Source organism: Corvus hawaiiensis, chromosome 30 (genome assembly GCF_020740725.1).
Source record: "Corvus hawaiiensis isolate bCorHaw1 chromosome 30, bCorHaw1.pri.cur, whole genome shotgun sequence".
Lineage (NCBI taxonomy): Eukaryota > Metazoa > Chordata > Aves > Passeriformes > Corvidae > Corvus > Corvus hawaiiensis.
In genome coordinates this window covers 20,370,437-20,392,285 of record NC_063242.1, presented here as the reverse complement: position 1 = coordinate 20,392,285, position 21,849 = coordinate 20,370,437, and the positions used below count along the sequence as shown (strand labels likewise).

Genomic DNA, 21,849 nt, shown 5'->3' with positions numbered 1-21,849 from the left:
CTTAAAAAAAAAGTACTGTAAGCACAAGAAAGAACAACTCTATTTTTCCCACAGAAGGAAGGTGCATAGTCCAGCAGGGACAGAGGCTAAGGAATCAGATTTTTGCACAGCTGCATCCTCAAACAATCTGCTCTCTGAAATTACACCTGTCTACATCACACCTTCCTAGACTGAAAAGTCCTTTGGTACCACGAGCAAAGCCACCCCCCTCCACCAGCACACAGCCTTCTGCTACAGTGGAACAACAACACAGCAGCAGCGGTCAAATGCCATGACAAGAAGTGGCAGGAGAAATCGTTACCAGGAAAACCCAGCTGTGCTGGGATACAGCACGAAGCACCATACGGAAGCCACCTGCAAAGAGAGAGAGGCTGGCAGCCACCACATTGTTTTCCCCATCCTACTGTTTAAAGCTATTGATAATGTCATGCTTGTTCCACTGCTCAGTTCTGCCTTGGAGTAAAGCAGTAGTACGGACTTACCACTGCACTGCAACCTCCACATCAAATTTTTGCTACTGAGGACTCAAAACTACACTAACATGAAAAAAAAGACCCAGAAGCTGTGGTAATACTACCAGCTCCTCCTGCTATCAGTTACCTGTGTGCATAAAATGAAACAGAAATGTGAGGGAGGAAACAACACAGCATGGGATTCAGTTAAAATACAATTTATAATGTAAGATTTAATGAGGGTCAGATGTACTCAGCCACAAATCCAATTCCTGAGCTGTTAAAAAAAAAAAAGACAAGGAACAAAACCAAGATAAAGTAAATGTCAAAAATCTATACACAAATGATGCAGACTTTGTTTTGAAAAAGAAGTCTCACCAGTAGATTTTGCACCAGATTCTTCACATTCTGCCCCATTTCAGGGGCTTGAGGTCCGCTAGATGCCAATTTTATTACTGTAGCAAGAAAATTCTTGCATTTCTTCACATTCTCTAGCATCTCCTAGTGTGGAAATAAAGAGAAGACTGTTAGATGTTGCACTGTCTCTTCAACCTCTGATGAACATGCAGAATGTTAATTTTTAATTAAAAACTTTTTTTTCCTTACTGTAGAAGCGCTGGTCTGTGCTACTGTTGTGCCCTCTGCTTTCACAGAGACTGCCTTTTGGGAGATAGCTTGTGCAGGTGGTCCTGTAACTGGAAGTTTTACAGGTGTTCCAGTACTCAAAGGCTTTACAGCAGTAACTGTAGTAACACTAGCTGTTGCAGCTGCTGGCTGAAGAGAAAAATTAACACTTTTTAACCAAAGAACAACGTGACAAACATACTGGATTCTGCTAGCACATAAGGTAGCAACCTCCTTCCACAGTACTATTTAAAACATAAAGAAACTACTTTTCTCTTTGCTTTTAGAGCTTAGATTCATTTGCTTTGAGAGGCTCTATTTAATACAGTAAGTGACAGTACCCTCACAGCCATAATTCTATTTATAAATCAAGGGTGGGGGGAAGAAATTACAAAGGCACATCCAGACCAAAGCACTGCCTGCAACTTTGAAGGAAGAGAGAAAGGTAAAATTGTCTTGAAGAAACCAATATATTAACTTTGCCAGGTTCCTACAGTCCAAGACTAATGGACAAGGCTAAGGCAGGTGATACTGTTCTGAAGACAAACAGAACCATAAGCGATTATTTATCTTCCAAGCTTGCCCTGAAGCTCCTCTCCCAATTGCAACATCCCTTGCTTTTCCTATCACACACAGAGTAGGCAAAAGACATCACGTCCACTTTGGAAGGATGCATGCGCCAGCAGAAGCAGCCAGCTCAGCAAATGGACCTAAAAAGTTCTTCCTGCCTTATCCTTGTGGGCAGCAATTTGGATCCCTTTCTCCTCTGCCCTGACAGAAACCTGTACAAAATTCAGTTATTTTGAGACCTCTTTTTAAAAATCTCACTATAAGCTCCAGCAACAGGAGAGTAATTAAGGTTTAGGAAAAAACACCTCCCTTCTTTGCAAACCTGGCTAAATCTAAAACCTACTAAACTGAAGTATTTCTGCTGCAGATTTTAAAGAGAACAAACAAACAAACAATACCCAAAAAACCAACACAGCTCATTTGATACAACAGAATACAATACGAGTAAAGGACCCTGCCTATACAAAAAACCCACTACTTTTGATTTCTCAACTTAAAAGCTGAAAAGCCAGAGGGAACCCACAGGTTACAGAAGAGCAAGAGCTCCAGGTTAACATCCGAAATCTTGACTGCAGCGTAGTCTTGCCTCTAAGCCTCTTAAGAGGAAGGGCAAGTCTGGTTTTGTATCCCAAATTCTAGGTTCAGATCTGCACAATGTAATGGCTTTCACTGACTCTTAACACATTTAAGCACCCCAGTTTAGTCCAACAGGCACAATTAATACCTGCTAATTGCATTAATCATAAGACAGTAAGACCGGAGTCTTAACTTGCCCTACCATGGATGGAACAAACACTAATCAAAAGTGGGACAGACGTCATGTAGCATATCAAAAGGACTTTTAAGTCTTTCAGGATAGGGAAAACTAATGAACAAACACTTAAAGCTAAAGCAAAACTGTAACACTTTTGTCATATATTTACTTTTTTTTTTTCCTGGGTGGGTGTCCTCCCCTCCCCAAGTTGCTGCCAGCTTGACATGAAAGCAGCAGGCAGCTACCAAAAAGCTTTCTAGCTTAGGCTCCCACTGTTGGTAACACTTTAATAGCTCTCTGCAGGATCTTTGCCACCACCACTGCCTCTTCCAAGGATGAGGCTCAACAGCTCTAAGACCACAGGGAGGCAAACTGGGCACAAGAATCCCACAAACAGATGGGCAGGAGGAAGACGGAAGTGCAGATCTGCCAAGCTGCAATGCCCTGGGCTTTTAAAAGTCGAAAACAGGAGCTGATCTCTTGCAAATTCCAGCATGCTTACACATCAAGACTAGAACTGCATTTTATCAGCTGAGGGAAGAAACAACAGGAAGTCTTTTGGACCCTTTTCCCAGGAAAATGAGTATTTGGGAATTAACTTCTGTCATCTGCCGTCAACCTTTTTCACTACTGACAATTCTCATTCTCACTTTGAGCAACAGAGAAACAGTCGCCACAAAAAAATGGCATTAATCCTGCATATTTTGAAGTCATTTCAAGAGAAGAAGTGCTCTGCATCTAAATGAAAGTGCCCCAGCATGATGCTAATTAGGCACTTTGCAGCTTCGTTACCCCATCTGGAAAACAGGTAAAAAACAAGAATGGGCTGGTAATTTTGTCTAACCTCAGAGCTTAAACATTCAGGAATGTCAAAAAAGGGAAATATTTTTGTTGATGAGGATAATAATCCTGCAGTCAGTACCCAGAGAGTTTTGCAGATAGTGTTTCAAGTTGTATGTCACGCAAGATAGAAGACACACAACCAAGCCAAGGATCATTTCCTCTCCACTATCCACCACTTTCTGTGATGACAGCGTACTTCCACACCAACATTCCTCTCCTGTGACCTCAGAAAACTATCCAGACTAAGATCAACAAGTTCTTTTAAGACTGATGAATGAATTGCTGCCAAGGAAATCAGACCCAAGGGCTCTGCCTTCCTTTCCCCAGACGGATCCATCAACTTTTTGCACTGACTCCCTTTTCAGCACTCTTCTTTTGCCCACCCCAGGGTGAGGAGCAAACCATGGCATGGCAAGATGCATCCACACTACATCTATTTACTCTTCATTGTACAAGGAGCTTGTGCAGAGGGCTTTGCAATCCTCTGCAAAACAGAGGGGCTTCAAGGAAGCCACTCCAAACAAAACAGCACTATTAATTTTTCCTAGAGTCATTACTCCTGCTGTTTAAATCCAGCCCTACAGCTCATTACAAGTGTTCCAGTTTCCACAGCGGGAAGGGAAAAAAAACCAGCCTACAAAAAAATACTCTATGTCTATGTCTTTAAATATCTCAGAAGAACACAAGTTCAACAGACTACATCAAAACTGAACTAGAAGTACAGAAGAACCAAGCCAAAAGCAGATGTAAGTTTAAGAAAAGAGAAGTTAATAGAATGATGAATCTCAATGTTTATCCACATGAAAGTGTGCGGATGCATGCGACTTCATCCATCAGATGATGACCTTCATCTCTTTTCCCCAGTGCAAGGGTAGTACAGTGGATGAGTATTGTTTTTATAGCCTAAAGACCTCTATGCAGAGATCACAAACACAGCGTTTGCAAGCTAGTGTTCCAAAATAAGAGTAAGGAATATCCATTACTGTTCTTAGACACAAAGCATACACTGCTTCCATTCTAAGCAAAATAGAAAATGTACTAAGAGAGGCCTCTGGGTTTTCCACTTTAGCCCCAACATTATGCATTTGTAGTGAGAGGGAAGTGAAAAAAGAGCACAGAGTGAGTAGTGGCCAGTTGCTGATACAGAAGAACAGCAGGAGGATGAACTTGTAAGTCAGACTGTTACCACTGTCAGCAAACACATCCCCTAATCCTTCAAACATCCCCAGGGTCGAGAACATACATCCAACATGTTTTTTTGAATGATTGATCCTGCTCATTTACTGAGTGTTTTGTCAGCTGCTACAGCTCAGTCTCCTTCAAACTCCTATCACAAAATATAGGTACAAACCAGACTTCTTCATGATTTCTCCTCCATATTATGAGGACAGAACATATTACCTGAAGAAAAATATACTTTTCTTTTCATCCCACATGCTTATCCAGAAGTCTGGTCCCCAAAAACAGAGGATGAACCATACGTAGGAAAAGTCTCACACTCTACAGGTGATAAAAGCCTCTTCAGAAGAGGACTACAACATTTTTCTCTAGAAAAAGCAAAATTAGACCTAGGAAATAAGACAAAAATACTATCTGAAAATAATGAGGCATTTTCAACCACTGCCTATTTACAGTTGTACCTGTGGAACCCATCCTGCCATGCTCAATTAGAGAACAGGTCTTCACCTTCCTTCAGTTTATAATGAGGGAAAAAAAATCATACACATGAAAAACAGCTTGACGGGTGCAGACAGCTCATTTTCCCCTCAACATCACCTCAGGTATACCTTTTTCCCCACTAAGAAAACAGGGAACCCCAACAGGAGCACATCTCCCAGAAAAGATTTAGCAAGAGATTGAAGGAGCTCTATCACAGCGTACAAAAGCACTGGAAGTGGCCCTCTGAACTATCTATTTTATTCATTGTTCATGTGCTTTCTACTGTAGTGAGATAATCTTATCTGACACACACTGACAGAAGCCTAATTAAATTATGCAGTTAAAAAAACAGATTTGGGAAATAATTTATTGTGAGGACAAAGGTTACCAAGCTTATTGAAAACCAGATTACAGTTAGAAATAACAAGAATGCATCCGTTTTTTCTCCAGTTCTTTCTGTCACTTATTCCACCATACTGTAAAGCTTGCAAAGTACCTGTATTACAGCAGGTGTCTGAATAGTAGAGACCACGGCATTTGTTGTTTGAGATAACGTTTTCACAGGAGCAGCTGCTATTTTCTTTACTAACTGTGTGCCAGAATTCTTTGAAAAAAAATAAAAATAAAAATAATTATACATGGGCAGAGAACGGTTGTCAGACAAGCCAATGACAAAACAGACACTGAAGATGGGGTCAGATACAAACTGAGACACATCCTCTTACAGTAACAATACAGGCATAATTCACACAGCCCATATACTTGAAACACTGCTCAACAAAGCTCTTTGTCTACCAGTTTAATATTCAACAACTAGTTCAGAGACACTTAGAGACAATGCATAATCGAATAAAACGGTAAAAGAAATACGTAAATTGTTACTTTTATGTACCTCCCTACTCTTATGTGCTGACCACACTACAAAAGATGGAAGCAGAGCTCAGTGAAGCAGGAACATCCTAGGGACACGGGAAAGGTCCTCAGCTTTACTCAGCTTTGGAGAAATATCCCACCAGAGGATCACAAGGTTTTAGATACTAGCAGTAACCATTTAGGCAGTTTTGGCTGGCATTTTTTTTTCTTAAAATGGTTCACATAATCATCATCAGAGAGGAGCTTATTAATTTGAACTTTACCATATGTAACAGCTAGCAAGCTTTTTGCCAAGAGAAAGCAAAGCATATAGTGATGTTTATTGGTGCAAAACCAAACACCATCACCCTGTTCAGAAAGGGTTCAAATGCTTATTTAAGCATCCATAACCCTGTTATAACTACATAAACACACAGCTACGTCAAACTGAAGTTATGAGAGAAGTTACCTGCACAGCACATATTCTGACTGCAGGTGTGCTGGTCGGCACAGATGGTCTCACACTTGTGTTATTTTGTGTCTGGTTCTGTGCTCGTGCTGTTGCCTGTTGAGATACCAGCATTAGGTGGCCATTACTGCTTCTGATGAGAACAGTTCCTGTTGTAAAAAAACCCATTCAAACTGTTAGAATTTAAGTTATATCATGGCTTTTCTGTATTTCTATGGAAGAAATAACTAGACCACACTGATAATGTAATATTGAGTTTACGACTCCAAGGAACAGCTGCCAAGAAATATAAGAACTAAGTGCACATCAGCTTTACTATGCATCTTCAGACAGAATTCCTAAATTCAAGAGAAAAACTTAACCACTGTCCACATTGAAACACTGTGTGCATACAAGATACAAATTGCAAAGCAGTTAATCATTTGAGTCAGAAAGATATTTTGACCATTAAAAAGACAGACACACAACATACACACACATACAGGGATTACTTTAACATTCATTTTAAGCAGTTCTTCAACCTGCAAAATTCATCACCACTATCACATTTGGCTGCCCCTTTAGTTTCTGAACATTTAGGCATATACTTAGAGATGAAAACACAGCTTAGAGAAAACTGCAGTGGGAACTGAAGCCTGGTTAGTATGAGCTCACCTGCCTGTATCAAGACCTCCCCAGTCAAGAGGGCAGTGGTCTCCCATGAAAACTGAGATATTTGAAACCGTCACTCTGTCAAGGGTGTGTCCAAAAGCATTAAAACACATGATTTTGTTGAAGCAGTTTGCAGCCAAATAGGGAGATACCAATGGGAAAGAATTAAAAACAAAAAAGAAAGAGAAAGAAAGAAAAAAAAAAGACCATTCAGCTAACCAAAGCATCCTCCCTCTTCCCCTAAGGGCTCATCTCTGAAAAATTCAGAGGATTCAAAACAATCACAAATACAAAATGCCAGTTGGGATGCCTGGTCTGTACCATGCCAGATCCTTCAACGGAGCTACAGAGGACCCTTCCTTTCTGGTGTCTCACCTCCTTTACCTCCAGTAGCACCTGCTGCAAAGTCCACCACTGAAAACACCATCCTCAAACACCCTCACTTAACACGGACCTTTCAAATAAAAGGAAGGAGAAGGTACAGGAGAATCCAGATATGTAAATAAGAATACCTCAACATTTCTGGAGGACTGCATTAAACCTTCTTGCAAGTTATCCAATATCTGAAACCCAGATCTTCTGTGCACACTTATGATCTTTCCTAGTGTAAAACAAGACTGCTATGAAAGTCTTTACTACTTGGTTAGTCTGAAAGCTGTCAAAATATTGCCACACAATACAGCCTAAAACACTGCTTCTGTCTAAGTGCATACAACAGGAAAAGCCACAAGCTTAATGAGCTGGGTTTTGTTGGGTATGTTTTGGAGCTTTTTTAAAAACTGATCAAGCTATAACCACATGCTTAGAAACAGATTTTCATCCTCCACATCTAAAAGCATAAGAGGATATTGCAAGACAACACAAAACCTGGTATAAAATTCTGTAACATCAACATATTGCCATTTACATAGCAGACACAAACTGAGAACTGCAAGAGCAGCATCTACGGTCCCCTCCTTTCTCAAGCAGCCTTTACGAGATAGGGCAGATGCACAAGGCAGTTGCATATTCAGAAGAGTACTGTTACACCATCTGACAACTCAGCTTTCTCCTCTTCCACTGATGACTTTACTATAATTATATTTAGGTACAGATGGATCATTTAATTTAATCAATGAATAGCCGGAATTATAGAAAACAGATTTCTCATTTTCTTTTCATGCCATCTTATTTAGACAGTGATTCATGGTAAACAATTTATCATCAGCCAGAAAAAGGGCATTTTTTTCCTTGTTCACACCACATGCTCATGCAGATTTCACTGAAAGAGAGAAAGCTGACCACATTTTGCTAGCAATAGCATTTCTCTCTGCTCTAGGTCTACATTCAGGATGTCAGAAGTGTTCCTACTGGAGATTTTAGGCTTTTCTTTTATAAGCCTGCTTTAAAACATCACTGATAGCTCTACTTTTTAAGAAGGTACATATAAACTTATAATTTCATTCCTTTAGAGGTTTGGAATGCATTAAGAGTTAGTTTTCATGTACTTGGATATTTTGTCACTACTCACTACACTTGTCTGTTAAGTCAAATTATCACAAGCACATTTTCTTCTGCATTTGAGAAACCACATTGATACCAGTCTACTTGATTACAGGGCTGGGACTGGTTTTGCACTACTGTTCTGAAATTTCAGTTGGCATTCACCAGAGATGGAGACCCTGCTGGGAAAGTATGCCATCCTCCAGTCACCTGCATGGGGGGAGTTTCCAGCACAGTCTACTTGCTTGACAGGAAATTACCTCAAGAGTGACACAGCTAGAAAGTTTATGCAAGTACAATACCATTCATATGCAAATTCATTAACATCTCCGAAAAAGAAAAGGTAAACAAAAAACAACTACCACAAATATTAACAAGTCAAAGTAGCCCCTTTACATTTGAGAAGGACAGCAATGATCTGGAAAAGGATAAGTTTCCCCTTAGCAACAGGATTAGGCAACACAAGGACATCCATACTGAATCAGACCACTGTAAAATAACTTGGTGAGAGCATCCTCAGAAGAAGTTACCTAAGGCCACTCCAGTGGTCATAGCCTTGGTTGGAACATTCAACTATGGTAATGCCTGTTACTTGCATGCAAGTTAGAGTAAGAAATTGTTCCCCTTGGAACAAACAATAATTTCCCTATCTTTGTTCCACGTGGCAGGATTTTTAACAAAGCATGATAGCCTTTTTGTGGCAGCAGCTCTTTGTGACACTGGCAAAATTATAACTCCAAACCAGTATTATGGTAATCTACTAACTACTGCTTCTCTAGGCTTAATGCAATTCATGCCTGATGCTAGCACAGATAAAGCTGAAGGCAAATTTGAAACAGCTGTTGGAGCTACAGTTCCATACACTGAAGAGCCACATGTTGTCCAAGCACAAGAGACACAGTTCTGGGCACTTAAAACCTAACGTCACAAAGGGACAGTAAACTGACACATGGATTGCCTGAAACACTTTGAAAGCTGTTGAGAACAGCACTTATTTTCTACCTCTGGCTGCTGCAATTTAATTACACTTTTCCACAACTTTGATACTCCCTTTCCACCTGGAAACAAAAGCAGTAATGCCACAGTGCAGCCAATAGCGCGAACTCCAAGAGGTGGCACAGGAGGTCCCTTGTGCCAGAAGAAGAGGTTCCATGGTTTTGAGAGTTCAAAACCAATGCCTGAAGTCTCATACACTTTATACAGCTGCACAAGTGTGAAATGAGGGAACAGCAGGTGACAGTAACCTTGATGTTCCCAGTAGAAAGGTCACATAAACAGACTCACGCAGCTACCAAGACGCTACTACCACAAATGAAGATAAGTGCATGAATCCACATTCTTCACTTGGTGGGGAGGAAGGATGGTACTTCTTATCAAGAGCTGTTTGCACATTCACTAGAAGGCAAATACTAACAAACTATATGTGGAAACAGATAATGTTTTGCAGTCACTGCAACTCCACAAGAAAATGGGGGGAAGGAAGAGACAACACACAAAACAACACAGGACCTCTGAACAGCTGAAACATGAAGTTTCAGCTAACACCTCTCAGCACTGCATTTATAAACAGAAAAGGTATTGCCAATCTGAGCAAAATATCAGCACTGATGCAGTAAATGAAGAGCAATAACACATCCTCGTAACACTAGAGGTGCCCTCCTCTGGGCTGCACTCCCAAGAACACTCTGATAGTTTTACTGAAGTTGTTTCAGAGAACAGGAACAACTTTCTCACTATTCATGCACTTTGACAGTAAGAGCAAGGCACAAGCCCTTTGGGGCTACAAAGCTGTTCCTATTTTCAAACCAAAGTAACCAGTTACCATCAGTGATTATTTCTTACATGCTTCACTGGAGGACTCAGATGTCTCTTGGAGATTAAAAAACAGCCCTTTTTGCAATGAATTACAACTTCTGTCCTTAGATATTTTGCCTGTCCTGCCAAAAACATGCTTTGAAAAGTTATTTGGTTTTCCTACACTGGCAGAGAAGGCAGTTAAAATACAATCAGCTATTTCAGCCATTTGTTCCCTGCACACCTTTCTTCCTCCAAAGCTACACAGAAGGAGCCATGTTATACCTTCTTACCTTGAAGAGGTTTCATTGAGATCTACACTTTCTCCCATGCCCTTCCTCCTCCTGTCACAGGGCTGCAGGTACCCTGCCTTCAGGAGGAGTGCCTGGCAACAGTCCTGCAAAAACTCAGGCAGCCACCACCCAGCTCAGCCTCTACCTAGACATGCCAGCCATGTGAACAATGGAAAATTAGAGGCCTTTCTAATGAAATTTGATTTCATTTCTCAAACCTGAGATCCCTCTGCTACAAATTTTCACTGTCCCAACACCATCAGTGAAAAAACCCAGCTTATTCTGAACTTGGTTTAGTATCCAACCCAGGAACCAAGAAACACAGGCTAGCAGGAGGAGCAGCTTCCAGATACCTCTGCATTTTAACTAGAAAGCACCAAAACCTCCGAGCACCGGAGACAGGGACAAGAAGCTGTGGGATAACAGTAGAGATCTGTTTATGCCACTGTATGTAATGCCACCTGCACAGGCTGCACTGTATTTCAGGGAATAGTGTTAAGGAAACCACAATGTTGTTAACATGAAGCTGTTCTGCCAACTGAAACTCTGGGCTTCATCCAGCAGCACTGAACACCAATGTATGCTAAAAGCATCCCACCATAAGGGCAACTTCCACCACGTAAGACAAGCCTGAAGCCACTTCTGAAGGGGAACTTCACCCAGAAATCTCCTGAGATGAACCAGATGGCAATTGTGCCCCAGTGGAGATGCTGTTACACGTGAAGCTGAAGCTGTCAAGTTAAGCCACCACTTCGATTACATGGTTTCTAACCTAACTGCTCAACGAAACAGCTCTTGGGAACTGCTGGCTAGGGAATAACATGAGGAAATGAAAAGACATCTTTTGTTCCTAAGTTAAAATACAAGCAAGAACCAACCACAGTGAGACCAAACTCATGTAAGAGAACACAAGTCACAAATGCTGCTTTCAAAGAAGGGTAAATTTAGCTTATTGCAAAACAAGAAGTGCCTGTATCAGGTATGTTGCCAATCTTAGTAAAGTGCACTTTAACACCAATTATACAAACAAGGCTAAGTGGGACTTCCAGGTCTCAAATCAGTAACTGAACAACAAAAATGTTTTATAACAACAGTAATGTGTTTGAGCTCTCTGTTCTCAAACAAACCCCATTCTTTCAGTGAGCTACTCAAAACAAAGGGATAGCTTTTAAGGCAGTTATTTCAAGGTGAGACCAAGCTTTAAAGGGGATATTTTAATAGGACACTAAATGGCAATTAAAAAATAATATAGGTTTTAAGTTTCTTTGACTATTTAGGATCATTAAAAATTTGGAAAATAAAAGGCCAAACACTACTAATCCATGCAACAGCTTTGAATACAGTTTTTCTCTCTAAAGCCAACCTTCAGAAAGAAAAAGCACGGTTTTCCCTCTTTAATCCTATTTATTGAGTCCCACAGGACAGGTCACTTAAAAGTTTCAAAAACACATTACAGGACTGAATAAGACAGACCAGAAAAAGGCATTATTAGAGTCATAGGCCGTTCAGGCAGTGATTGTATCAAGGTGCATTATGTCGTAGATTAGCTGAAAAAGAGTGCTAAAGAGGCACAAAGTGTTAATGAAACACTGTGAAAGACAGTACCTTAACTTCTACATGACTTACATAACCCTTCTAATACGATGGGGCTGTAATGTTTTCACATGAAGTATGGTCTGTAGTGCATGCAGGAGAACTACTGATTGCCCATGACCCTCACTCAGTACTTGAGTTGTCCTAGATGTCTACTGCAAATTCCCATAGTGGAGATGAAGAAGCAAGGACATCGGCCCAATTTGGAGGCAACATCTAGCTGTGCTTTTCACTGTCTTAGGAATGAAGCTATAGCAAAGATCTAGAGGCCACACCAAGTTACCTCACTACGGGCTCCCAATAATGATCTCTAACTTCTGTTCTTAAATACAATCGACTTCAGGCAACAGTTCTTCTGTGCAGTCAAAAAGACTGCCTGTTTTAGGCTTTTCTTGGGAAAAACACCTGTGGTTGTTCTTAGATTTCCCAAATAAGCAGGGCAGAGGGCTCATCTGCACTGTATGGGGTCCAGGTAAGTTATTCAGCATCTACACTACAACCACAAAACATTTTACTCCATACAACAAATCAATCCAATCTTTGGAAGTCGATTCTAATTGATGTAAGAAGAATTCAGCAATGCCCAACCCGCAATCAAGCACTGCTATTGCAGCAACCAGTCACTCACCACACATCCAGGCCCTCAACCAATTAATTCCATTCACATTTTGTTTCACAAACTAAATGACTACATATCTCAGAAATCACCCTCTGTGCTGTTTCCCTTTGTTCCAGGGAAGCTTCTAAACTAGTGGGTTTTTATTATAGCAATAGCTCAGGACCAGTGACTAGCATGTAGATATTGCAGAGTCACAATGAGATGTCAGATTTTGAATTCCAATGAAAGACACCTTGTTTTGCCCACAGATCTGGAAATCATTAATTTCCATGTCAGGAGAAAAATTCAAAGGGCATAATCCCCATATTCTTTCATGCTACAACAGAATACAGTCTAAATAAAACACAACACAATGTTTTACCCGTAAGTTCTTTAAAGATGCTCATTGCATCTTTGCAAACTGCACTGCAGATCCATGTAGACTCTGGCCTACAACTTTCAAGGCTGATGTCTGACATCTCACCTTTTCAAAGCCAGTGACCAGCTTTCCTCGCAGACATTACTGTCCCGCTGATGGCACAGTTCCTCCAGCATTAACTAATGTTTCCCAGACTGCCTGGGTTGCTGCGAGCAGTGTTTTAAACTACCACCATGTACCCAAAACACTGTCACACTAACAGATCAAGGGGCTTACAGCCCTAGCAAAGGCTGCTGCCTTCAGTAACTCCAACCCTTTTCTGGCTAAGCACCTTTCTGTGCTAAGAACAGGCACCTGCTCCTGAGACACCCAGTACAGACACAGGCTTTCCAAGCATAGGGAGTCAGGATGATGCTATCTCTTCTAGGCAGGATGGAGCAGACTGATACCCTGTTGTTTCAAACAGTCTGGAATAATGGACACCACGCATCTTTCTGAAGAGTGTAAACAAAGTCTCCTCTCCCTCCCTTCCTCCAGGAATTAGACACAAAGTGCTAAAACTGCAGAAATCTGAAGCCAAGTTTCACACACTGCTCAACCAGCAAGTTTTATCCAAGCTGCTGGAGACTAGCTGCTCATCAATACATTTTGGTGCCCAGATGGTTATCTGTTAACAGTCTAGCAACTGGGCCCCCATAGTGCTGATGCCTTTTCACAGAATACAGGAGCACATTTCAGCGTTAAAGAGTTCTCCTGGACTGCACATACAGTTGAGCTTCTTTCCTTAAGAACACATTTATATCCATGCAATTTTACAGTTACAGAAGAACTCTTAAGCAAAAGTATAACTGTACCAGTTGCAAGGGTAGTTAACCTTTTTTTTTTTTTCATAACAAGCAACAGATGTCCATACCAACCATCTAAAGAAAATCTGGACATTGCTTTGATACCTGGAGGGGATGTAAATAACCAGAACGTTTTCTGGGCATAGTTACAAGATGGCACTACTGTTTCTATCTGGATTCAGAATGTATTTATTACACTTGAATCCTAAGAGACATTGTTTTTATTGTGTGTAGGCATAGGGGATTCCCAGCCAACACTGCGCATCACAAGGCAGAGCCTTATTTGATTCTGTGATAACATCTAGCTCTTGTCCTTGGGCCACACCTTTCAGCAGCTGGGATCATTTCCCATCAGCATTTCCCCATCACATCTTTGTGGTTTGCAACTTTGCACCTTGAGGCTTGGTTGCTTTCCTATCTGAGTAATCAGACAGTTCTAGGACTGTCTACAGCTAAGATGATCTGACTTGAGTGTTCTCCGGGACCCAAGTTACCTCATACAGGAGCTTCAAATATTTGCAGAGGACTCAGCTGATAGCAGTGAAATAGTACCTCAAAGGAGCAAAGTGACACTTCCTTACTCTCAAGACAATTCCTACTGCACTGCAAGAAGCACTGAGTCTCTACACCTCATCCTCTTGTGTACTCCTAGTATTCACTGGAGTGAAATTCTTTAAATAGCAAGTTATGTGCTTGGCACACTGCAGCCATATATATGCAGCACACGGCTTTCTAAGGACCAGAAGATACGCCAATACCTGCACTTACCATTTCTGGAACAGCCATTTAGCTGTCAGAGAGAAATCTGAAGCTGAAGTGTTGAACCACAAATCTTAACTTTAAACCAAGAGTTGCTAAAATCATCATTGATGTGCTCAAACAAAGGACAAGATCAGTCCCCTTTAAACCTCTGTGTCCTTTAAATAGAAGGAGAATAAAGTCAGTTAATTCAGGTTAATTTTACAACGGGACACTTGTTTCCTCATTGCTCACTTGGGGACCAGAAGAAAGTTGAATTCCACTTCATTTCTTCTGAAAGTGCAAATTCACTCCTCAGCTGGATGGCTTTTCACTAGCGAACAAGGGATAAACACTGAATTTTAACACTGATCACCACCTTGCTCTAAGTGTGACAGAGCAAACAAAAATTATTGCAGAAGATAGCAAAACCTTCTTGGGAAGCATTAACTTCTGTCTACACGGACACTGTGGAAACTCTCACCAGAACTGTGTGATATTTGTCAAGTGCTTGGCATGCAAGCCATGTATAAAGGCGTTCTGACTGCACCTACCCCTTCAACAGAGAGCACTGCCTGCCCCACTGAGACTGCCTGGTAATGCACCACCCATCACTCAGCTGGACCGGCCTTCCAGGGCTCCACTGGGGCTAGGTGGCAACTGCCACTGGGCAAGCTGCCAGGGAAAGTCTTCAGGTGCTGTGCCAGCCAGGGCATGCTGTTTCACCCAGTTGTTAATCTAGGCTGGACAGCCACCCAAGGAACTCTGATTTCCCAGGCAACTCCTAGGAGCAGCCAGTACTAATGAAAGCATCTCCTCTGCCTCCACCAAACTGGAAGCGTGCACTGGAAGCAGTCTGCAAACACAAGCTATGAAAATTAAGTGTTACCATATCATCTGACCTTACAGCACAGTAAGATCACTGAGCTTCACCAGTTCTCCAGACTTAAGAGACCCTAGATTTGCTCATTAGCAACAAGGATTTTCCATCTATTGCCATTTTTACCCTGCTTCAGTTGCAATCAGAGACTATTTCCTCAAGACACTGGTGGAAAAGATCCATTAGTGGACTTTGTTCTAAAGGTGATCCAGATGGCAGAACAGACCTTAATCCTGACAATTTGCACAGTAAGATATTTTAAAACATCTATGGTGATCTTTTCCATTTTGCAAATTATACTGGCCCTTCTTCCGGCATCATCAGTTTTCAAAAAAGTAACTTCATGCAAAGAGAACTCTGAAAAAAGTATTTGCCTTTTGGTTTTGTCTAAATGGTTAAGGCACTAATTATTCATCTTGGATAGTTATCAGAAGCGTTGCAGTTTACATCAAGACTCATATATACAACTGTAAATACAATCCTACCCACTAGGCACAGCACAGATTCCAATCACATGACATAACAAATAACTGGTTCTCTAAGATGACTTTAAAAACCTGGTATTGCAACTACTCAGAATAACAACACAGGAGCTTGCCTAGATTTTATCAGCATCTTTAGGAAAAAGAATACTGAAACATAATTAGTGTTTCTTCCAGCTGTCACTTGTGTGTGGATGATGTTATTTTTACTGCTACAAGATGAAAGGTCCCTTAAATACTGCAAAAGCAACACAAGTCAGGCTCATGTTCTCTCTCTTCTAAGGATTAAAAAAAGTTTACTATTCACCAAACTGTAGCTGTAATTCTTTGCTATACACTCCAACTGACTGTAAAATCTGAACAGCATTTAACATTAATTTTACCGAGCACAGAATTTCTGTGCTTCAGTATGCAGAATGCATCTTTTTTTTTTCCTGTGTGTTGGAAAACCATAAATCTAGACATTAGCTTTACATCTTCTGCCAAGATTTACATCTTAATTCCCACATGTCTGTGCATTTAATTATATGAAGGCATTATTTTGCTAGACACACTCAGTCCTGAAAGCAAAATCAAGTCCTACAGTGCAGCTGAAATTTCAACTGGTTATGCCACAAGATACTTCCTCACTATTATCTAAGTTCAACTTAGTTCTTCAAGCCCACCAAAGCTCTGTCGACCCTTCCCAGAAAAAAAAAAGTTGATCAGTGTCACCTAATGTGAAGAGAGAAGTTTGCAGACAATCCATCCCAAGAAGCCTGCTAAACGGAGGACATTATTGGGATACAAATGGTTATAAGCATCGATTATTTAGCCCCTACTAGTCTAAGCACAAGTACCATGCTCAGACTTCATGGGATTATCAACATCCAGAAACTGCATACTTTAAAGGAATTTCTAGGATTTTCTGCCTGTTGAAACAAGAAAGCTTTAGATAGCATACTCCTCCTCATACATAATATAAACTAAGAAGTATTTTAAAATCAGTGCTTTCTCCTATTCTAAAGCAAAGGACCAGACACAAATACGAAAATATCGAATTCCTCATGTGGTTTTACCACTGAAAAACAACAACTAGAACATGAAGAGGGAGATTCACAGCACTTTGCGTGAGACGTATTAGGTCAACTTCGAAAGCAGAAGGCAGAAGCATCCAGATGTTTATCAGCCCTTACCTCTTCAGGTTACCTACCTTAGGTTCTACATACAATTAAGAGAAACTCGACAAGACCAGGCTCCATACCATCCCGTTGCAGTTTTGCAATACCCACATCGGTTCTCTCCTTCCCACCCACAGGAGTCCACATGCTGCCTGCCTGCCTCTTGTCACACAGCCCCAGCCACCTGACACAAACAGTGCCTGTGCTTTCTGAAGTTACCCACTATCAGCCTAGATAAGCTGCGGGCAGTGGAAAACCCGCCACACACAAGACAAAACATCCAAACAAAGACAACTGAGCTGCAAACAGAAACCAAGAACTTGTACCTGCTGCCGTTCCCCTCTAAGTCAGGTGCAAAGGAAACCTTACACGGAGACCATGCCTTGCACCACATTACCAATGAACTTACAGCACACTCAGGGCAACTTCTCTTTGCTGACACTGTGCTTGCTCAGGCCCACTGATGTCAGCAGTAATGGAAAGCATAAAACAGAAATACACACACCAGAGGCAGCCAACACCAGAGCAAAGAGTGATGGCAGCTTCTGCCACAGCTCTGTAACCAGCAGCAGTGGCATGAGGTGAGGTTTTCAGAGAGCTTCCCCGCTCTAAGCAGATTGAAGATAACAATGGAGGATCCCTGGCATCTGGTTCAGTTCTGTCCTTTTTCATCCCATCAGCAGAGAGGCAGATATATCTGCTAATTGTCCTTTAAACACCTGCTTGTAGTGAGCATTCCAGGGCCAGGGATAGTCTGAAAGTACAGACACAGAAGTGACAAAAACCTAAGTTCAAGAAAAGTAAACAAAACCAAGAAACAACATTATTTTTGCTGGTTTTATGTTCTTTTTCTACCCATCCACTTCTCCAAAGCAGTGTGGGACCCAAAGACACTAAGGTGAACTATATATACTATATACTTGTCTATATGTATTTGTCACGGCCCTTGTCACTCCTTCCCCTTCCCAATTATTTCCTCCTGTTTAATAGCACAGCCCATCCATTTCTCCCCCCAACATTAGCCTCAGGTTAACCAAGGACACAATTTCTTGTTAAGTAGATGGCCCATGACATCAGACTTTTGCAGGCTTGTACGCATCAGCACAGGCCACACGGAGCTCAGGACTGAGGTAGCACTGCACCCACCATGCCAGCCTGCTCTCTGCAGACCCAGACTGCTACATGCAAAGCGTTCTGAAATGCTGCTAACCTGTTCTTGTCAACAAAGAGGGCAGCTGAGGAAAGGTCCCTTTGGTAGATCATACAAATTCCCTTCGTTTGGGAGGACATAGCCCAGCCACTCAGTCCAAGAGCTGATGCTGTGCACAGTTGAAAGACCAAACCCAAACCCCCAAGTCAGACCAGCTGGCCTCCTACTGTGTGCTAAAGCCTTCAGCGGTGGTCAGCCAGGGATGGACTGGTGCAGGAGGATGGCCTTGGGTACCAGCAGCCCTGCTCTGACAGCTGCTGCTCCGCTGAAAAGCAGCGCTTTACAATGTAGAGGAAACCACAGGAAGGTGATGAAAAACCCTTGTTACTCCTAAGCACGTCAGTGTCCTTCAAGACCAGGAGAACTTGCAAAGCTCAGTGATCCTTCCTGGGTAACCAGCTCAAAAGAGGCACTTGGCAGATGGGCAATCTGGGCTCAGAGACATACGAGTCAGTTGTATCTAGTCATCTGCCTTTCCCACCTCCTGGTTTTATTCTGAGCAAGAGGAAGGGGAAGGTAGAGATGGAAGACAAAAAACAGCGTAAATCTCAGATTTCCATGAACCTCCACTGCCCTCCAAGTCACAGAGGCAAAGGCAGCTCCACTGGTGCCCTTCCTTCCCCAGACTGCAGTACTGTGGAAGCAATGCCCACTCCAGGCCACAAGCAGTTCATGAGTAACTGAGGATGACCAGTAAGAGCAGTGCTGTCCAGCCTTCCTCAGAACAAGCCACCTCAAATATTTCCCTTTGAAACTCAAGGGAAGGATGTTTTCTGTATGCATTTTTCTTAGCAGGTGCCATAGAAGTTGAATGCCATGATTTTAAACCTAAGTGCATTCTCCCTTCTGTATTTTATCCTGTATGGCTAGATTTGGCAGTTTGTTTGAAATACAAACTTTTCAAGCCTAAGAACTTGGTGGTTTATTCCACTTTCTTTTTTTAATGATGCTAACACTTGTAGCTATTTAATGCTATTCATCTTGCATTTTTTATTATTAATTAAAAATGGAATCCACCTAGAAGACAGAGGTAAAATACCAACACTCAAGACAGAATGCATTTTTATATAACCTTACAACAATTACTTACGACAAGTTTCCCTGAAACACTGATCCATTTGAAATCTGACATCTCTGTTTCTTCTGAAGCACTAAAGTCCATACAGTAATTTCAATTTACAATGCTGCAGAGTACCAGCACCTCTGAACTTCTGATACAAAGACTGCATTGTCCCAGGAGCAAGAAAAGCAAGCTGATGCAACTGAGGGGTAATACTATTTTTGTTACATCTGCCTACTACCACAAGACAAGTCAGATGACATTCAACACTATACCTGGATGCAATCAAACCCAAGCCACTAGAAAAACCCCGTAAGCTTTGCTAACTTGTACTTCCCAAACTGCAGGGAACTCTCATGAGCATCCACCTTCACAGAAAGGTGTTTAACCGAATGTCAATACATTCCAGAAAGCAAAAATATTAGATACAAAACCTGAATACCTGGGAAGCCCTGCTACAAAAAGTTAATCTATTTCCATCATGGTTCATTTCAGAGGAAAGTTGGCAAGGATTTAGACTCATCCTTGACTGCTGACTACCCAGACATTACAGCATCATGAGTGCTGGGAAATCTACAGTAAAACTGACTGACTAAAGACTTTTTTTTAATTAGCATTATATATTTCCTTGGGAGGCGAATGTCTTTGATAAAGACATTGGGATTAAAAAAAAAATGAGGGAAGAAAAAAAAAACAAATATGCACTACCAGCACAGGGATTACTGTAAAGCCCGTCATCCTTTTCAGCATATCTGACCTGAAAGTAATTGCAACAGATGCTCCAACAGAACTGTCCTGGCAGGAAATAATTATAGCATCAAATAGCAATAAAGTCATTACATATCTTGGGGTCTCAACAGAACGAGACTAAAACCAGTGGAAGCAAAGTCACTTTTTTCTTGGAAAAAAAAGCATTTAAATACAGCCCAACAGGGAGAAGTGGGAAGTTCAGAACCAACAGCACTTTCTTCCTCTTAAGAGAAAGTGCAGGTAGAAGCCCTGGCTAATCCTCTGTTGCTATCCAAAGTATTAAGCTGTCCGTATCACCACTGTGCAATTCCTACGTTAGTATTTTCACTGCTGCTATAGGAAGCACATCTGTAAGGGCGGTATCTCTCCGAACCCTTACGTTTCCCACAGAGGGTTTATAGAAAAAAAGTGTTTCAAGGAGCAACACGTAATGAACTTTCAACTCTGCCCTCCTTAGGCACGCCAGTATTTTGTTCCATGAACAGTCGCACCGGCTTGGTTGTGCCAGTGACAAGAATTCCTGCGGGACTGCCCGGTCGGAGGGGAGCGCGGGCAACCTGACCCGCTCTGTGAGTTACGGAGCCGCTCTGCAGTCGCCAACCCACGCTCACACACCCCTCCCCGAGATACTCCTTCATCCAAGCTCCACGAAAGCCTCGAGCAGTCTTTTTCAAGTCACATATCATGGTAACTTGGCCGCTGAGTTTTTAGTTACTTCTCCTGCTCCTCGTGCTACCCAGCAAAGTAAGAAGTTGCCTTTATCCAGAGACTTCCAGATCCATCCTCCAGACAGGCTGTAAGCATCCCCAGCGCTACCCGACTGAACCCAGCCACACTGCCAGCGCCCTGCAAGGCAGCCACACACGCCGGTTCCCAGAAGTTTGGGGCAAACAACCAACCTGAAACACACGCCGCCACTACCATCACTACCACCCCCGCCGCCCTGCCCGTCCTTCGCCACGCCTCGCCTGCAGCAGCAAGGGCAGCGCGCCGGGCTCCCCGTCCCGCACACCGACTCCCCGGCAGCGACGACCGCGACACGCCGGGGAAGTCGCGACACGGGACGTGCCCGCAGCTGGGGCAGCCCGGGACGGATCCCTCACCTGGGGGCAGCTGCAAGTTGGCCGGCAACTGGAGGGTGGCCGTGGGCGGCCCCTTGGGCGCCACCGGCCGCGGGACGCCGGGAGCGGCCCCCCGCGCCACCGGGGTCCCCGCGGGCGCGGCCACCGGGCGCGGCGGGGCGGCAGCGGGCGCGGGGCCGCCGGGCACAGCGGCGGCGGGGCTGCCCCGGTCGGGCGCCGAGCCCGCGGCTGGGGCGCAGGCGGCCGCCTGCTCCGGGTGCCCGCCGGGCATCAGCCTGACGGGAGCCGCCGAGGTGCTCATGGAGGCGGAGGCGGCGAGGGGACGGGGGGCGGCCGCGTCGCGCAGAGCCCCGCGGCGCCCCGCAGCATCGCGGGCGGGGGGCGCTCAGGCGCTGCCCCGGCCGGCGACTCGCCCGCGGAAACACATGGCAGCACCGCTCCTCCGGCTCCCGGGCGCCGCGCACGTGGGCCCGGCCGGCCCGGCCTCCCCTGCCGCCGGCGGGAGGGAGCGGAGGGGAGGGGAAGGGAGGAGGGAAGAAGGGCGGTCCCACGCCGCCAGCGCGTCCTACTGCGGCGGCGCCCGGCTTGGCCCCACCGCCCCTTTGAGCCCGCCCGTGTTTATGGAGCCA

General features: G+C 43.2%; 1 protein-coding gene across 1 annotated transcript in view; it reads right to left on the bottom strand.

Annotated features, from left to right (window-relative positions):
• The window catches only part of TAF4B (TATA-box binding protein associated factor 4b), a 73,995-nt gene extending 52,474 nt beyond the window's left edge, over positions 1-21,521 (bottom strand). The window contains exons 1-5 of the mRNA XM_048289170.1: positions 21,242-21,521; positions 6,224-6,372; positions 5,399-5,506; positions 1,059-1,226; positions 831-953 (exon numbers count right to left, since the gene is read on the bottom strand). Of these exons, the coding sequence (XP_048145127.1) occupies positions 831-953; positions 1,059-1,226; positions 5,399-5,506; positions 6,224-6,372; positions 21,242-21,521 (828 nt within the window). The remainder of the gene's footprint in view (positions 1-830; positions 954-1,058; positions 1,227-5,398; positions 5,507-6,223; positions 6,373-21,241) is intronic.
• Positions 21,522-21,849: the final 328 nt, after the last annotated feature.